At 34.6% G+C, this 16,468-nt stretch overlaps 3 protein-coding genes across 4 annotated transcripts; 1 reads left to right on the top strand and 2 right to left on the bottom strand.

The window, feature by feature from the left end:
* Positions 1 to 2,840: 2,840 nt before the first annotated feature.
* On the bottom strand, positions 2,841 to 10,747 carry LOC121172614 (F-box/kelch-repeat protein At5g15710). 2 transcript variants are annotated; one of them, XM_041017793.1, is made up of 9 exons: positions 10,549 to 10,747; positions 4,883 to 7,049; positions 4,703 to 4,787; positions 4,466 to 4,593; positions 3,827 to 4,387; positions 3,629 to 3,749; positions 3,374 to 3,544; positions 3,203 to 3,262; positions 2,841 to 3,083 (listed from the first exon to the last, which is right to left on the bottom strand). In XM_041017793.1, exons 5-9 carry the CDS (start codon positions 3,877 to 3,879, stop codon positions 2,892 to 2,894), a joined length of 597 nt encoding a protein of 198 aa, XP_040873727.1. In that variant the 5' UTR covers positions 3,880 to 4,387; positions 4,466 to 4,593; positions 4,703 to 4,787; positions 4,883 to 7,049; positions 10,549 to 10,747; the 3' UTR covers positions 2,841 to 2,891. The 2 variants fall into 2 exon arrangements, with proteins under 2 accessions (XP_040873727.1, XP_003530458.2); XM_003530410.5 differs by lacking the exons at positions 2,841 to 3,083; positions 3,203 to 3,262; positions 3,374 to 3,544; ... (3 more) ...; positions 4,703 to 4,787; positions 4,883 to 7,049 and adding an exon at positions 8,302 to 10,279 and having other exon boundaries at positions 10,549 to 10,721.
* Positions 4,043 to 5,099, bottom strand: LOC102669948 (F-box/kelch-repeat protein). The gene is made up of 5 exons (XM_041017760.1): positions 4,883 to 5,099; positions 4,703 to 4,787; positions 4,466 to 4,593; positions 4,297 to 4,387; positions 4,043 to 4,220 (listed from the first exon to the last, which is right to left on the bottom strand). The coding sequence occupies exons 1-5, from the start codon at positions 5,097 to 5,099 to the stop codon at positions 4,043 to 4,045; spliced, it is 699 nt and encodes a 232-aa protein (XP_040873694.1).
* Positions 10,748 to 15,861: 5,114 nt separating the features above from the next.
* Positions 15,862 to 16,173, top strand: LOC106799556 (uncharacterized). The gene has a single exon (XM_014778451.1). It carries the CDS (start codon positions 15,862 to 15,864, stop codon positions 16,171 to 16,173), a length of 312 nt encoding a protein of 103 aa, XP_014633937.1.
* Positions 16,174 to 16,468: the final 295 nt, after the last annotated feature.

A 16,468-nucleotide genomic window follows, 5' to 3' on the forward strand; every position in this document is an offset into this window, starting at 1 on the left:
AAAATCGCCTACTATTAGTGCTGCAACTTCAGGAACAATAGGTACATTATATGTACGACCATCTTTCTCACGATTAGCAATCAATTTCAACTTGATATTATTCACTTGAACATCTTGCAATCTATCTCTGGCCATCCTGAAAGTTTTTGCATGCACGTTGTATTCATCTAGCATCTCACTAAGTTGTGAAACAATGTGTTCTTGAATTTGATTATGTGGACTGCTGACCAAAATAAACAATTATATATACGATGATTGCAAGATTAGTAATGCAGAATAAACAATTGAATTCTGTTTAAATGTAAGATTGTTGATCAATGTTGTGCATTTATAATAATAATAATGAAAGACTAACTACCTTATTGCATTAATCCTATTCTGCACTTCATTTTCTGTGTCAAAGATATACAATTTTGCAAATTTTGGTTCTTTCCCAGGCATTGGTAACATACTATCTATTCTATGACATGGTTGACCTTGAATTCTTATTGTAGGAGGTCCTCTTGAATGATTAATTGATTTGTAAAACTTAATACCAGCAGAAGTAAAGGCAAACATCATGTTATATGTCCTTATGTTCTGTTGGTAATTTTTACTATCAGATGTACCATGATCATACAAAAGTTGGTAGAGATATTTAGGTGGATTCTGTAACAATGGAAGTTCAACTTTGTCATTTCCACAACATAAACTGAATCTTGGATTTGTAGTTCTTTTATCTTTTGAGACTCTTTCATCATACCACATATTTGCATTACAGTGACTACACTGCATGAGCTGATCACCAAGACCAGAATATCCTGAAATAATTTAATGACATATGACAAAGTGAGGTTGGTCATTGAAAATGTTTTAGGAAAACATGTAAATTGAAACACGATAAACAAAAGCAGTTTTGTACAGTGAAAGATATTCGACAGTGAGCTAATAACATAGTGTTTATGAATATTAATCGTTACCTTCTCTATTAATTGCGGGGTCATTAGCTGAGGACATATAATTTTGGTTCTCAGGTGAAGAAACTAAAACACAGCCCATGAAAATTGCATTTAGATTAGATTATAGCATTATAATGTTGAAAATTAATTTGATAAAGTCAATTTTAATCGGTACCTTGTGTTGATTCAGAACTCTCATCCTCTGATGAATCACGAATATTAACTAAAAAAAGTGAATTAAATCTAAGTTTAGTGGAATTTATTTAATGTGGAATGGATTCACATAATATTGAATGCACCTTACAGTTTGCTTGTCCTTGTGTGAAAAAAATTGTGGATATTGTATTACTAAATCAACAAACTAATTAAAATTATTAATTGTAATTTGCAACATAATATTTTGAATTGCTTACAATCAATATTTTGAGCCTGATCATTAACTTTGTACTTCCTGATACCTTTATTCATTATCCTGGCTTGTGCTGTATCACGATGATTTGTATGCTCATGGTTATCCATGTTCTTGATGGTTGTTGTTAATCTTGACTGAGTTATAAAATTTTTACTGACTTCTTGTTTCAATATATTACAATACATGCAAAATTAAAATTGCAAAAGTCCATGGACATGCAGAAAAGAAATGCTATTCCACTCGGACCAAGACATAACTTGACTTGTTGACTAAAATTATCAATGTTGGCACCTGGTTAAATGGATCATACTTTGATAAAAATGATTAGGCATGCATGTATAGCCATGATTATAGTGATGGTTTTGACGGCCACATTAAAACTTGAAAAGTAAGTAATCAAAAGTAAGCATAAGGAAAAACACTAAAATTATGAATGCTGGCAGCTAATTAAATGCACTAAAATTATTAGACTTGCATTTATAACCATTATTATACCTATGCTTTGGCGCCATCGATAAGAAATGTGATATCGAAAATGTTATGCATGGCAGAATTAGGATGTCAAGCTAAAGAGAAATTGTTTTTTTACTTGTCTTGTTAATTGTACATCATATTGAGACATATGATGAAAGATGGAGTAAATTTATCAAATATCCGATTCTGCATTTGCGAAAGCAAAATCAAGCAAAAAATGGTATCTAAAATAACAAATCATGCTAAACGATGATTGATAATAAAGAAACACTTAATTACATATCATTGATGATCCAAGATCATGTTTCTCAAGACTCCAAAGCTGATACTTTTGTCTTGGTGTGTATATTCTGCTGTTAGAAAATTAATCAGATATGAATCTTGATTTAGTTGTGCTAGTGATTAATATTTCGTGGTCATCATTTCTAATATTTTTATTTGTTTCCCGTGAATACTTTGTGCTAAGACAATTAAGGATGCACACCTTAAAATCAGATGAATTAATCAGATATGAATGTTGATTTAGTTGTGCTAGTGATCAATATTTCGTGGTCATTATTTCTAATATTTTAATTTGTTTCCCGTGAATAGTTTGTGCTCAGACAATTAAAGATGCACACCTTAAAATCAGATGCTTTAACGGCCCGTTAAAACTTTAATTGAATTTTAAGTTATCATGATTGTGAAGAACATGTTTTCTGAACTTTCTGTCTGGCAATCTCTGATTTGTATTTTCAAATCTTACTTGTTCTATCTCTCACGATATATTTCAATTCATAACATTTGCATAGCTCGATTTCTTCAAAGATGGCTTTATAACCATTAATATAAGCATGGTCTATCGATATTTATTTTAACAATTGAACAAATAAGGATTTTGAAATATAGTGCAATAGTTAAGGTGACATCAGATAAGCCACAGAACTAAAATGCCAGGATACTCGCATACAAAATAAGATTAAAATTTAAACAAAAGTTCTGATTAGAGTTCTAAAGCAACACCACCACAACAGAAAGAAGGTAGGAGCCAATGTACAATATAAAAATAGCAAGGAAAAAAAATTTGTTCAACACAACTTGGAAACAACCAAATGCACTAAATTGTGCCATGTTTTTTTTAATTTGTTGGATGAAAGCTGTGCAGGTGAAATTTGAGAGGTCCCTGCTTCATCATCACAATCTTGAAATGTTTGCCGCTTTGTAGGCGTCAAGGGGAGTCCAAGCAGGGGATCATGATCTGCTGTCACAGAGAGGGATTGCTGGATAAAACAAATGGCAATCAATAAGTTGAATGCTAAGTTGAAAGTCATGAAGTGTCAAAATGCAAGAATTACAAGAAAGATCATATTAAAAAATGAGAGCAGTCATCAAAACTCACTGATTCATGTTGAGCAGAATGATTGGAATTAGAAACCGGGATATCCATTCTTGAAGATGTCTGAATAAGACATATATTGAAGATGACACAACCCATGGAAAACAAATAAATATGAATAGAATACATACTTTTCACAATAGTTAATGTCAAATAACTTGCATTGAACATTACCTCAACATCAGCTAGCATATCCATCACAGCATTTATTAAGCTCAAGTCAGTTGAACACTTCAAAACAGCAGAATTCCTGAACTTGGGTTGCACCTTTATCTTGAAAGCAAGTTCATGACCCAGCAGCTTATCAAGTGTTTCGGGTGAAGCATTCAAATCAACATCACCATCCTTGTTCAAAGAGAATAATTGTATTACACAAACAAAAAATAACATATCAAACATAAACAGTTACGGTTGAATCCAAAAACACACTTCAATTTCAAGCTGATTAACTGCATCAGCTGATTGACCAATTAATTCACTGCATTCACAGTCCCAAAGCAGGAATTTTGTGCTTTCATTTCCCTGGTTGATCATCAGCTCAAGCCTATACCTGCCACCATATGCACCAATAGTAAAAAAATGATGAAGGCATGAAAAATACACAACATTTTAAAAGATCACAATCACCTAAGCACAACTTCCTTATTGTATTTGCCGCATGCACATGTAAAGGGCGCCATCTCTGCATCACTTTTTTTATGGCACTGAATGCAAGCTGTATAACACCATGAATGATTGTCCAGAACAATCCTAGTAATTGTGCCAACAGTGACACAAACAATTTCCTGTGTGAAACAACATACACATCAAATAAAAAAACTTCAGATAATGCACGACAAAGAATTAAAATCTATATAAAATCATTATTTCAGAGATGGTGTTAATGTCAGCAATAGTCTTTGCCTCAGCCTTGCCAAAGAATGATTCTTTTGATGATAATTGGATAGAACCTGAAAGTTGTGTACTCCCTTCACCATGGGATTTAAAACCTGACCGGGCCTCAATGCCCAACTCTGCAAGCCTACAAATATACAATGAACAACAAAAATAAGACAAAAAATGATCAACATATATTGCATAACACATACAAAAAATACCGTTCATTGAATTCTTGAATCTCCATCATGGGCTGGTTAATAATTAACTTTGAAGCCTTGAAAGAATTGTTGATCGATGCGGGATAAGATCCTAAATCATTTAAAAAACAGAACCATAACATGCAATAGCATAAACAGAGAAATCAATAAATTCAAGATGAGGATATACCCTGCGCTTCCTTGATCCTACAATGGCTCAATAGAACTGTAATTGGGCCATCACCTTCATAATCATCTAAGAACTTCAAAAACTGCAAGCAATAATCATCCCACAAAGTGCAAGATAGCAATTGCTGGCTATCAGAAACAAATAGTTATGAGACAATCAGTTATTAATAATAATATAATCATAGCCACAACTTGACAAAGCATATCACACAAATTGTCATCAAGAATCGAACTTTACCTCAAGTTCTTTAGTTTGAAGACTACCCTTCTACCTTTTCCTGAAACTTGCTGAAAGACAACCTCCTCCACCACACCAATAATATCTAAAGCAAGTAGGAAAATCAGGGAATGTTATTTAATTCCAAAAAGAACAGAACTTTCAAAATAAACTCAATTGCAAAAATATAAGTTAACATACCAACCAATAGTCCACGTTCAAACTGGCCAGCCACAACATCTGCAAATCCAGTAAACCTGTATTTTCTAAAAGGGATGTCCCCTAGAACACACTCCCTCACAACAGTAACCCCAATAAACACCAATTTAAATTGATGATCACACACTCTGTACTGACCATTGTTTTTTAGCACTTTAAAATTGTGCATGACATAAGTACAATTTTCTTTCAAGTCCATTTTTTTTTACTTCAATTGGTCTTATTTACAAACACCGTGGATCTCATCACCCTGGATTGCATTAAGGTTACAACACAATGAACTGAACAATGAGTAATAAGTAATAAACCTACAAAAGAAAAACACAAAATTGAAGCATGCATCGGAGTCCACAAACATCATTTCAGCTTGCTCAGATTTGTTAGGCGTGCCAATAAATCATAGATCACTGATCCTCACACTAATTTTAAGAGTTTCTTTTGAGCCATCGATGCTCTTTATCTTGTCTGGAGAACGTGCCATAATACTGCAAAAAAAAAAAAAAACAAAACCACCATCAAAACAGAAACACGATAAGCTAAGAAAAAATCCAAAACCTCGTTCAACACACAAAAATGAGAAGCTAACATGCATGTAAGAAAACACACATGAAAACAGCACCAAAATAGAACAACAGAAGTACCACGAACAGACAAACACGATAACCAAACATGCAAACCAAACATCGTCCAACACAACAAAATGAAAAAATAACATGCATGTAACAAAACAAACATGAAAACAGCACAGAAACAAAAGCCAAAAACCCGAAAGGTAATATGCATGTAAGAAAAGAAAAGCCAGAAAACCATAAGCTAACATCGAATGTAACAAAACATACATCAAAACAGCATCAAACAGAACCCAAATTAAGCTGGTCTGTATCTGGTAAAATGAAAAGCAAAAACACACAAACTGAAGAATGAAGAATGAAATGCAAAAAACCACGTAAAGAAGCAAAGGTCAACACATACACAACATGCAAAATAAAACACGTGTAAATACCACAATCAACAAAATTAAACACCTGTAAGCATCAGAAGAGTGGAAAATTAAGGGCTAAAAGACCAAAAAACCTAGGAAATGGACAGCTATCACAATCTTAGGTAGGGGTATTTTAGAAATTTTCAGAGGGTTCTCTTTTATAGATAGTATATAGATATAGATTATTATTAAAATGGTTTGGACCTTAATTATACCATTGAACTTTGAACTAATGTTTTATTCAATTCATAAAAGCATTGTTTTTTTACTGAAGTTTTAAAAGCATTGTTTTTTTTTACTGAAGTTTTAAAAGCATTGTTATAAAACCTAATATTAGTACATATATGATGATCATATTATTTCACAATAGATTCATAATTTGTCCAATAAATTTGGGATCGCTAAAAATAATATATCATTTACAAATTAAAATTCAATTGAGCCACCTGACTGACTTGTTTTTTTCGCATATAATTTAACCTTGCTGCCTGATCTTGCTAGAGAAGCAAATGTGTAGGCTTTCTAAAAGTGTAGAATAAGTATATTTAGAAGAATTAGTTATCTTTCTTTAACTTATCCCTTTAAAGCCTATTTAAATGGATATTTTTGGTAAGTGGTGGGGAATAGAGCGTCATATAATATACTCCTAATTAACATAGACATTATGGTAGTGCACTTACACCATTTAAATCGAATTTTAAAAATAGTTACTTCCTGTTAATGGCATGTTCCATCATAAAATTGCAAACAGAACAAAAAAAAAAAAAAAAAAACTGTTTTCTGATCCTTCCAGGGCATTCTATAGTGGACCCATGCCCCTCCCCCCCTTTCGTTTTCAGCTGTAATATCACCAACACTATTTTTATCGTATCAGATATGGAGATGGCAGAAGAGAATGCATCGAGGAAAAAACATTATAATTATAATTATAATAAAAATAAACAATTTTATCATATATTATATAGTTTGTAATTAAATGATAATATAAACAATCTTAACATGTGGAAGTGCTTTCTATGCTTTGCCCTTTTGAATTTCTTCATCACTCATCGATTTATAAAAAAGCCGAAATTATTATAAAGGACGTGGTGGTTAATGCCATGGCTCTTGTTAAGGGATTGGTCTTGAGTGCCTAGTCTTTTGTTTGAGTATGAAGTTCCAGATTGCCTGCAACAATGGTCATAAATTCTGCATAGATCATTCAAAAGGCTAGAGGATTGAAGTTCCTATTGGATGGAGTATAAGGAACGAAAAGGAAAATTATAATTTTACATCCTTGAACGTACGCATATAAACTACACCATGGAAAAAAATTAGTACAGGAAAAAAAAAAGTATTATCTATCTGCTTATCTATCCATGTAGGTGACCAATTTTATACCCTCAACTTACCTCATGTTGATAATAATAATAACTATAAATGGAAGAAACAAAAAGATCATACTCGCAATCACTAACTCATCAAGGTATCAATAAAACTATGATACCAATTTGACACCATCAACTTACCTCAATGCTGTGATATTAATAACTACAAATGCAAGAAACAAATATCAGACTCGTAATCACCTAGTCATTCAAGGTATCAATCAAACTACTATGCATGGCCATGAAGTCATTCAAGGTATCAATCAAACTACTATACATGGCCATGAACGAAATTTTCTAACCACATAAACTTTATGGTAGGAACCCAAAAACAGTTGGAGTGGAGTTCACATGCAGTCCCTGGCAGCAGGCACAGATTAGCAAGCATCTATCAGGTAACTGGATTGTACTCAGGAAAATAGCTAGTTTATCACTCTATCCATTTGCACAAAAACTATCATTTGCCGTGATGCACTCAGCTCTAAGTAAAACTGTTTACAACTATCGTCCACATTGCTGAGTTATTGAAACCTCAGTTAGGAGCACTTAGCCCCAGCCATAGGTGATAGGCCAAAAAAATATTTAAAATAAACTATCAGCAATTTATCTTAAATGCAGAAATCACTGAGATCTAATTCCTTCCAATTAATGATTGGAAGGCATACATCAAAGTCTGGGCAAACAACCACAAACCCTGGCTATTAGCATGAATTTATAAAAGAATCAAAATGGGTATACATTAATCTGTTTGCACAAAGTTACTGATGGAAATCAACTGAACAAAGCTTCAGATAAGCCATAGATATTTCCATCTTTCAACCAGTATCATTAGATCACATTAAACTTTTCCTATCAATCTACAAGATTGGCAACAGTGGAGTGAATAATCCCTGCACATAGGTGAGAGCGAGAGAGTGGACATAATATGAAAACATAACAGAAGACAGGGACGGCAGATAGAAATAGTAGCTCTAGCATTCATTTGAATATCCCATCTCAACTTGAAACAGTTTTTGTATTGGCATCAAGACTAGAACAACAGTACAGAGAAATAACAAGATCAATTTATATAATATGATCAAGATCAAGATTACAAAACTATAAAGTTAACCATTTTCTTCAAGAGTTCTCTTTTTCAAAAAAAAAAAGTTGGGAAAATCCATTTACATGAGAAAGTTACATATGGTCAATGTTTCAAGACAAGATTTAAAACAGTTACATTACACTGGTACGCCATTGATCAGAAAAGCAGTGAAAGTTGATGCACAATTTCAATGCCCTAAGCATTTCCAAATGATAATGTCTCCAAAAAATGTTCCCCAAACATCATCAGCTGCATACCCCCTTTTAAGCATTCAAACCCTTATGTAGAAGTTTCTAACCTTTCCTTCAGCAGTGTACATCAGCTTCATATCCCTGTCACACTGTCACAGTACCTCTTGCGTTATGTTTCACCTTGAATTCCATTCACAAAAATCTGTCTATGGAACTGAACCAGCATTCACAGTCAGGCATGCTGTTCATTACAGCTTGTGAGTAAGATATTTTACTGATAAACAAAATCAGCCCATTGTGAGGAAATAACATTATGAATGGTCAGAGAGAATGTCATTGCGAAGAAAACACATCAAGAAAATCACTAGTAATCCTCAGTTTTGTAAATGTTGATGTACAACTGACATTATGCCATAAGACTCTAGCTTAGTAGATAGAAGCATCAAACCTTGGCTCATAGAAACAAACTTGATTGTTGTATGACTGCAGAGCACACCCACCAATCCATGACCAGATCTTTTTATCCACGTCATATAGAAGGCCCTTCCCTTGGTTCCAAGAGGTGAAGCAGATTAAATTATCCTGCCCGAAGCATTCAAATCTCTCCGCTGATAATCTCAATAAAGCACGGAAATACTTTGGGGGCATCCTACTGATCTCCACCCATGTAATTTTGTTATGATCCAATTCCCAAATTCTCATACTCTGTAGAGTACTATAAAGGCCAATCCTTCCAACAAGAAAAAGACGCTTCTGGGTACCAGCAACCAAATAACCATCCAACAAAGATCGAGGGAACTTAGCCGGAATATGTTCCCAATGACCTGTGTCTAGTCTATACATCATCAAACCAAGTGGTGAAAGGGTTTCCAAGTACAATCTGGAGTCACAATATGCCATTTTTGAAGAGCAGAGATTAACCGCCGGCATAATCTGATGAACTGTCCAGCTGTCTATCTTTGAGTCATAAACTTCAGTTGGCAATGACTTGTCACCGTAAATATCACTAGTGGCTATCACTTTAAACGACCGATCCACCCGATCAACAACCAATACCAGTTGCCTTTGTTGATTGTAATGCATACTAGGCAATGCCCTCCAAGTTTGAGTTAGGGGATTACACACCAAGGTCTTAAACGTTAGCCCATCATGCCCAGAAAAGCAAACAAGCCCACCAGAAGAGCCAACCAACCAGAATGCCCACGGTGGCAAAAAAGTGAAAGGTATTCTATACCAAGCTTTCAGTGGCAAGCTGAAGACTGAACACTGGGGGGTCTGCATGTTCTTCCAAAACGTAAGGAGACACGGCCCATGTGATGGGACACTGGAATGGAATTTGAGAAAACTGCTATCCTGTAGCAGCGAATTCCACCGTTTGCAAACCAATCGAAGCCGGAAAATCAGAAACGGGGGAACTCTAGCTAAGATCTCATGCAACAAGTCCTCAGGCAACATTGCCCATATATTATCCTCCATCTGAATATCAGCATGCACTACCTTACCAAATGTGGCAAGTGTTTCCTCATCCAAACCCCTAGGCTTGGTCTTAACAACCTTCTGCCGTGAAGGGCTCGTGTTCCTGGACCCGGCCCGGCTCATTGGACTAGTATTTCTAGACCCACCACTCCTTGGAGGGGAAGCTTGCTTACAGCACCTCCCACCTCCACCAAAACCTCCATTTTCTACTGATTGGGCAACACAAACTCCAGACCTTGATTCAGAAGAATGCCCTACACAATCCATGTCCTCTAATTCCTTAAAACCCCCAAATCAAGCACAATTTCAGATTCAGACATCTATCCCATACTCCCACCAACCAAAGAACATAGAGACCTAATTGTTACAAACACCGATACCCCCAGAGATAAAAATTCTGATACCTAGATCAAGATCTAAAATGATAAAGATTTCAAAACCCCGGATGAACATATAAATCACCGAATGAAAAAAGATTATTTTTTTAAAGCAGAGAGCATAGAAAGGCAGAGTGTAGCTATGGTGGGGGGGTGAAGACAGACAATTACCTCGGATTTTGGAAGCATGCAGTTCCCATTGATAGAGCTTGACGAATTGAGAATCTGATATGAATGAAGATTGGAAGAAGGAACAGCCTGACAAGGTTCGGGTTAGAGTCTGTTTCTCTCTCTCTGGTTGGATTTGATTTACTTTGTCACTATTTGACAAAGGGAACAACAAAATTCAAGATTACTATGTGGTACTTATCTCAGTCCTCGCTGTGTTTAGGTGCGAACGGATACACGATATTATCCCCTACGTTGTCGCCACGTCAGCAGCTCTACGTTAATCATTTTGGAGTTAAACTATAACAGTACTCATTTTGAATTTAGACCCTAATTGTAAGGTTTACTCTGTGCATTAAAAATATTTTAGTTTGATTCTATTGTTAATACTTAAAGAACATTTTTTATGGTGGAAAAATTATATAATTGTTTTTAATAGTGATAGATCTTCACAAAAAATTGCGTAGAAACTAAAATTTATAGGGTTTTATATATGAATTTAAACATGGAATAAAAATAATAGTTTATCTATATCACTAATATTATTTAAAAGTAATAATTTATGTATTAATAGTGTAAAAAAATTATTTTTTTATATTATCATTCAATAAAAAATTAATATGTATAATAAGTTTATTAATTTTCAGAATAACTATCTGGATTTCTAATTGTTTAATAATGTAAATTTTGTTTTACATTGAAAATATATAGAAATTAAAATCATATTATTTTTAAAAGACAAAATAGGTATTTATACTTGTAATTTTTCATTAATTGTTTTTTCATTGGTTTATGCAGTTGCTCTTAATTTAATTTACGTTAATATGAAGAAGAAAATGTGTATACATAATTATAGTTATTGTCGAGTAATTAGAACGACAATCAAGTTAATCAGAAATTTATGTAAGATGAGTTTATGATTATCAATTTATGGTTCAATTTATATAGATTCACCGAGGCTTATAATGATGGACAATTGGTGATCAGAGGGAGCATAACCTTTTCTAAAAACATCACTATAAAATATACAGAGTTCTGGTGTTGTTGTTGGGGTCCACTGTTGGTTGGTGGTCATTCTGATAGATAATCTAATAACTTGATGTTTTTCATTGCTCAACGTTAAACTTAGAGAAGCCGTCCAGATTTTTTATTTTATTTTATTATTATAAAATACAAACGATTTGAATTTTTCTAAACTTTTATGAGACTCTAAGCTTCATTTGAACCATTCACAAGACGTTTACATTCATGTAATGAAAATAATTTATGACAACATCTTTTGGGGTGAAAAATTCAATATGGAGTTTGCCTATTCTTTGTTGTGACCATGGCCCCCCTTCTGTTTTTATCAACTGAAATTGAAACCTTTTTCAAACCTAGACCTTTTAGGTAGGTTTTTTTTGTTAGTAATGCATTATTATGAATCAAAATTCAAAATTAACAAACGGAAATTAAGGAAATTGAACATTGTTGGAACGTCAAGACTGGAGAAATTTTATGGGCCCAAAGAGGTGGAAAGGTTCGGCTTGTGAGGGTGACAGAAAAATAAAACATTTCCATTGCTTGTGAGGGTGAGGGAAGTAACTAAGGATTCTGAAGTGCAATAAATTATACATTGTTTTTTGCTTCATTTATTAATATTGTTAATTAACTTCAGTTATTTTAAAACTCAGCAACAACAAAAATCAGCAAAAAAATAACTTCAGTTATTTTACATTTTATTTAAATTCGAATACATTAGACTCTCTTATATTTTTGTGTTTAATTTGAATCTTTGAGAAAAACATATTAAATTTAAAGACGACTTGTAGAAATTTAAAGGGATTTCACGCATAAGTTTGATGTAAATATCAAAATTTATGGAAATGATCTAGCAGAAATCAAAGAGCTGGGCTTAAAAAGACTAGGAGACCAAATAAATCAAGAAATAATAAGTCTGAAAACTTAATCCCATTATTCCTTCGTTTTTTCAAACTCCCTTATATTGTCCATTATTTTTATTTTTAAATTTATTTTGTCTTTGTTTTATTAAGTTTGATGAAATTTTCAGTCACTAGAGTGAATGAATTTAAATTTAATGTTTCTAACTTTAGAGACTAAAAGAACTGTCATCTATTAATGGAAAAAACACGTTAATTAGATGTTAGGTAAAAGAAATTATGTATATGTATAAGAAATTAAACCTCAACCTTGAAAGTTTTAAATTCCTTTTCTGTAATTTGTTGAAGCCATGGAGTTGTTTCAAAATTTACTTTGCTTTGTCCTTTGTGTGAAGTTCCAGCTTTCCAGTCGGAAAAGGCAAGACACTCTAAGAAGTTGCATTCAACGGTAAATTGAATAGAACATCAAGGAATTAAATAAAATTAAATTCTCTCTCCCCGTCTCTCTTAAAATTTTATCTAAATAAATATAATGTATCATATTCTAATTTGTCAACCTAGCAAACAAAGTTGGATGCAGCCAAGGCCTCAAATGATATAATTGAGCACATCATGCATCTCCCTCTTCTTTTTTTTTTTTTAATTATATCATGGTTGGTATGTTCTACACATCCATGATAAATAGGATGTTGCTAGGTGCACCCAGTAGTATTGTTGGTGCACCTAGCATGGTAAGTGAAAGGACAAAAATGTCCTTCACTTAAAATTTAAAAGTGGCACACCAGGGGTCTCTTTTCGTACGCTTCTTCTTTCTTCTGCAGCACCTTCTCCTGGTTTTTCTTCTCCTCCCGCCGCCAATCGAGCTTCTTCTTCCTCCGTTCGTCATTCGCGTCGCATTTGGTGATTCAAGGCATTGAGGACTTTTGTTGTGCTTTGGTCTTCCACCGTCGAGGTAAACTTCACATCTCCGTTAATGGCGTTGCTTGCATTTCCTTTTCTGTATTGGTACAGATGAAGTTCATCCGTAGTGTTAATTAATCTGTAACGTTCATCCGTATGATTCATACGGATGAAGTTAATCCGTAAGTGTAACTTCATCTGTATGAGTCATACGTCCGTATGAAGGTTTTAATTTTTTTTTTTTGCAAAAATTTGTATTTATGTTTTGAAAAATGTTTTTAAACAGGATTTGTATTTGTTTGTTTTGTATTAAAAATAGGTATCTTTTGTGTTTATAAAAATAATATGTATGATTGCATGGTGGTATGAAATACTTTTAAAGTTTAATAGTAAATAATTGAATTTTTTAGTTTTTTATGTTTAATATATTTGAATGAAAATAGTGATATGTTATTTAATTATGCATTTTGTGTTTTTATTATGTAGTCATATATGGTCGTATGTTATTGGTAGTTTTACATTTTGTAGATGTTTAGGGTTTAGGGCTTAGTGTTAGTGGCTAGGGTTTGAGGCTTAGTGCTCATAGGCTAGGGTTTAGGGATGTGGGGGCTTGGTGTAGGATTTAGCTGCAAGGGTTTAGGGTTAGGGTTATGTTGTATTCTTATTTATGTTTAATTTATTTGAATGAAAATAGTCATATGTTATTTAATTATGTGTTTTGTATTTTAATTAGGTAGTCATATATGGTTGTATGTTATTGGTAGTTTTACAATTTGTATATGTTTAGGGTTTAGGGTTAGGGGTAGGGGCTAGGGTTTAGGTCTTAGTGCTCATGGGCTAGGGTCTATGGATGTGGGGGCTTGGTGTAGGGTTTAGGGTTATGTAGTCATTTTCTTATTTATGTTTAATTTATTTGAATGAAAATAGTCATATGTTATTTAATTATGTATTTTGTGTTTTAATTAGGTAGTCATATATGGTCGTATGTTATTGGTAGTTTTACAATTTGTAGATGTTTAGGGTTTAGGGTTAGGGGTAGTGGCTAGGGTTTAGGGCGTAGAGCTTAATTGTTAGGGTTTAGGGTGCTTGGATTAGGGTTGAGGATTTAGGGTTATGTAGTCGTATTGTTATTTAGTAAATATTGAATTTGACAAAAAAATACATGTGCGTCATGATTTGCAGATCATGGTTAGAACTAGAGGGTTAGGTCGTGTCCTAGGTAGGGTTATAGGCAGAGCCATGGGGAGAGAGGATCATCATGATTCAGATGATGTTTACTAGCGCCGAAGGCCTACAGCATCCGCACGTAAGCAACAGGAAGCTGCCCCTGTTGTTGAGGATGCTCCTGATATGACTGAGGACGTACCTGCACATGGTGCAAAAGCTATTGATGGTGCTAAGGGGTTTGCTATTGATGATGCTGAGGGATTCTCAGGTGGGCCGCGTGACCCATCAGTGCTGATTGAGTATGCTGACCATGTTGCACTAAGCATATGGAATTGAGAGGTATTTTAAATTTTTAAGTAAAGTTATTTGTTAAGTATTTCTTATTATTTAAATTTTTTCATAATTTAAATTATTATGTTTATAAATTTTCGAATCATTTATACTTCAATTTAGGAATGTCCTGAATTGAATTTATCCTTCCATGGAAGGAAGGTTGATAAATATGGGAGGCCTACTTCAGAAATTAAAGGGCTAGTCATTGCCACAGGATTAAGTCCTTTGATCGCATGTTCAGTAGACACTGGAGATCGAGGAGTTATATCCACTTTAGTGGAGAGGTGACACAAGGAAACTAGCAGTTTCCATCTTCCTGTTGGAGAGCTGACCATCACGCTGGATGATGTGGCATCTCTGCTTCATCTTCCAATCATAGGCGCCTTCCATAGCTTCGAGCCTCTGCATGTGGACGAAGCAGTGTTGATGTTGGTGGAGTTGCATGAAGTCTCGGGAGAGGAAGCTAGAGCTGAGACAATACAATGTCATGGGGCATACGTACGTCTATCGTGGCTAAGAGATATTAATTAGAGGAGATGTGAGGTCGGACATTGGACTGTTGCAGCTCGTGCCTATCTCCTGCACTTGTTAGGTTGCACTCTTTTTGCTAACAAGAGTGCAGCACATGTTCATGTTGTATTTTTATACGCTTTCCGAGACTTCAGTCAGAGTGGAAGCTATGCATGGGGAGCTGCCTCCCTAGTGCATATGTATAATCATTTGAATGATGCTTGTAAGAGCGGCGACCGACAACTTGCTGGTTACATCACTCTATTACAGGTAATATTTATGTTTTTAATATGTTAAATTGGACTATGTTTTTAATATGTTAATTTGGCATTTGTTTTATTTTGATCTAATGTGTGTAGTTTTGGATATATGAGCATTTTCCCTCTATTGCTGAGTGCGTCAAGACTATGATGAGATATTACCACGTGCCTGTCGGTGGCTTACTATGAAGGCTTATTCGAAGGGATTCCTAGCATCAACTTAATGGACACATATAGATGGACTGACGATTCCTGATGTATGATGGATGCCTTATGGTGAGCACCGTGGAGTTCGAGCATTTGACCTCATTTCATGTTTTTCCAGTGAGCTTCGATGGGGTCCCATTGTGGTCACACACCGACCAGAGAAGGTGGTGCGACAATTTGAATACGCTCAGACCATTCCTCCACAGACTATGGGTGTCAGGTTGTCATTTGAAGATATTGACGACAGGTGGATGCATTACTCTGACCATCTAGCAGCAGGGAGGCAAATTTGTCTTGTGCCTAGACAGTGTGCATCTGATTACATGGATTGGTTCTTCAAGATCTCTCATTCGTTCATCACACCCACATAGGCAGTTGATCCGCCGAGACATCCACCTGTGCCACAGCATGACATATATATGGAGCCAAATATCCCTGAGGTCCTAGTGGCACCAGAAGCAGGACCTTCACATGCACCTTCTGATGTGGAGCATGTGAATGTATGTATACATAATTTTGATGATGTCAAAAGAAGAATCAAACAAGGCTCATTTTGCTTCAAGATTAATACAAGATTGTTTCAACAAACAAAGCCTTGATTCAAGATTTCTTCAAGATCAAGCCTTGCCTCACAATGAAAGGTTTCAAGTCATTCAAGGTGCATGT

This window comes from Glycine max, chromosome 8 (assembly GCF_000004515.6).
Source record: "Glycine max cultivar Williams 82 chromosome 8, Glycine_max_v4.0, whole genome shotgun sequence".
Taxonomy (NCBI): domain Eukaryota; kingdom Viridiplantae; phylum Streptophyta; class Magnoliopsida; order Fabales; family Fabaceae; genus Glycine; species Glycine max.

Excerpts from the sequence above, each read along its gene's own strand:
- LOC102669948 (XM_041017760.1), bottom strand. The coding sequence starts at position 5,099 with ATGGACTTGAAAGAAAATTGTACTTATGTCATGCACAATTTTAAAGTG. Across the intron at positions 4,594-4,702 it reads TTCAAACTAAAGAACTTGAG|CCAGCAATTGCTATCTTGCA; the intron begins GTAAAGTTCGAT and ends TGTTTCTGATAG. Across the intron at positions 4,388-4,465 it reads TAGGATCAAGGAAGCGCAGG|GATCTTATCCCGCATCGATC; the intron begins GTATATCCTCAT and ends TAAATGATTTAG.
- LOC106799556 (XM_014778451.1), top strand. The coding sequence starts at position 15,862 with ATGCCTTATGGTGAGCACCGTGGAGTTCGAGCATTTGACCTCATTTCA.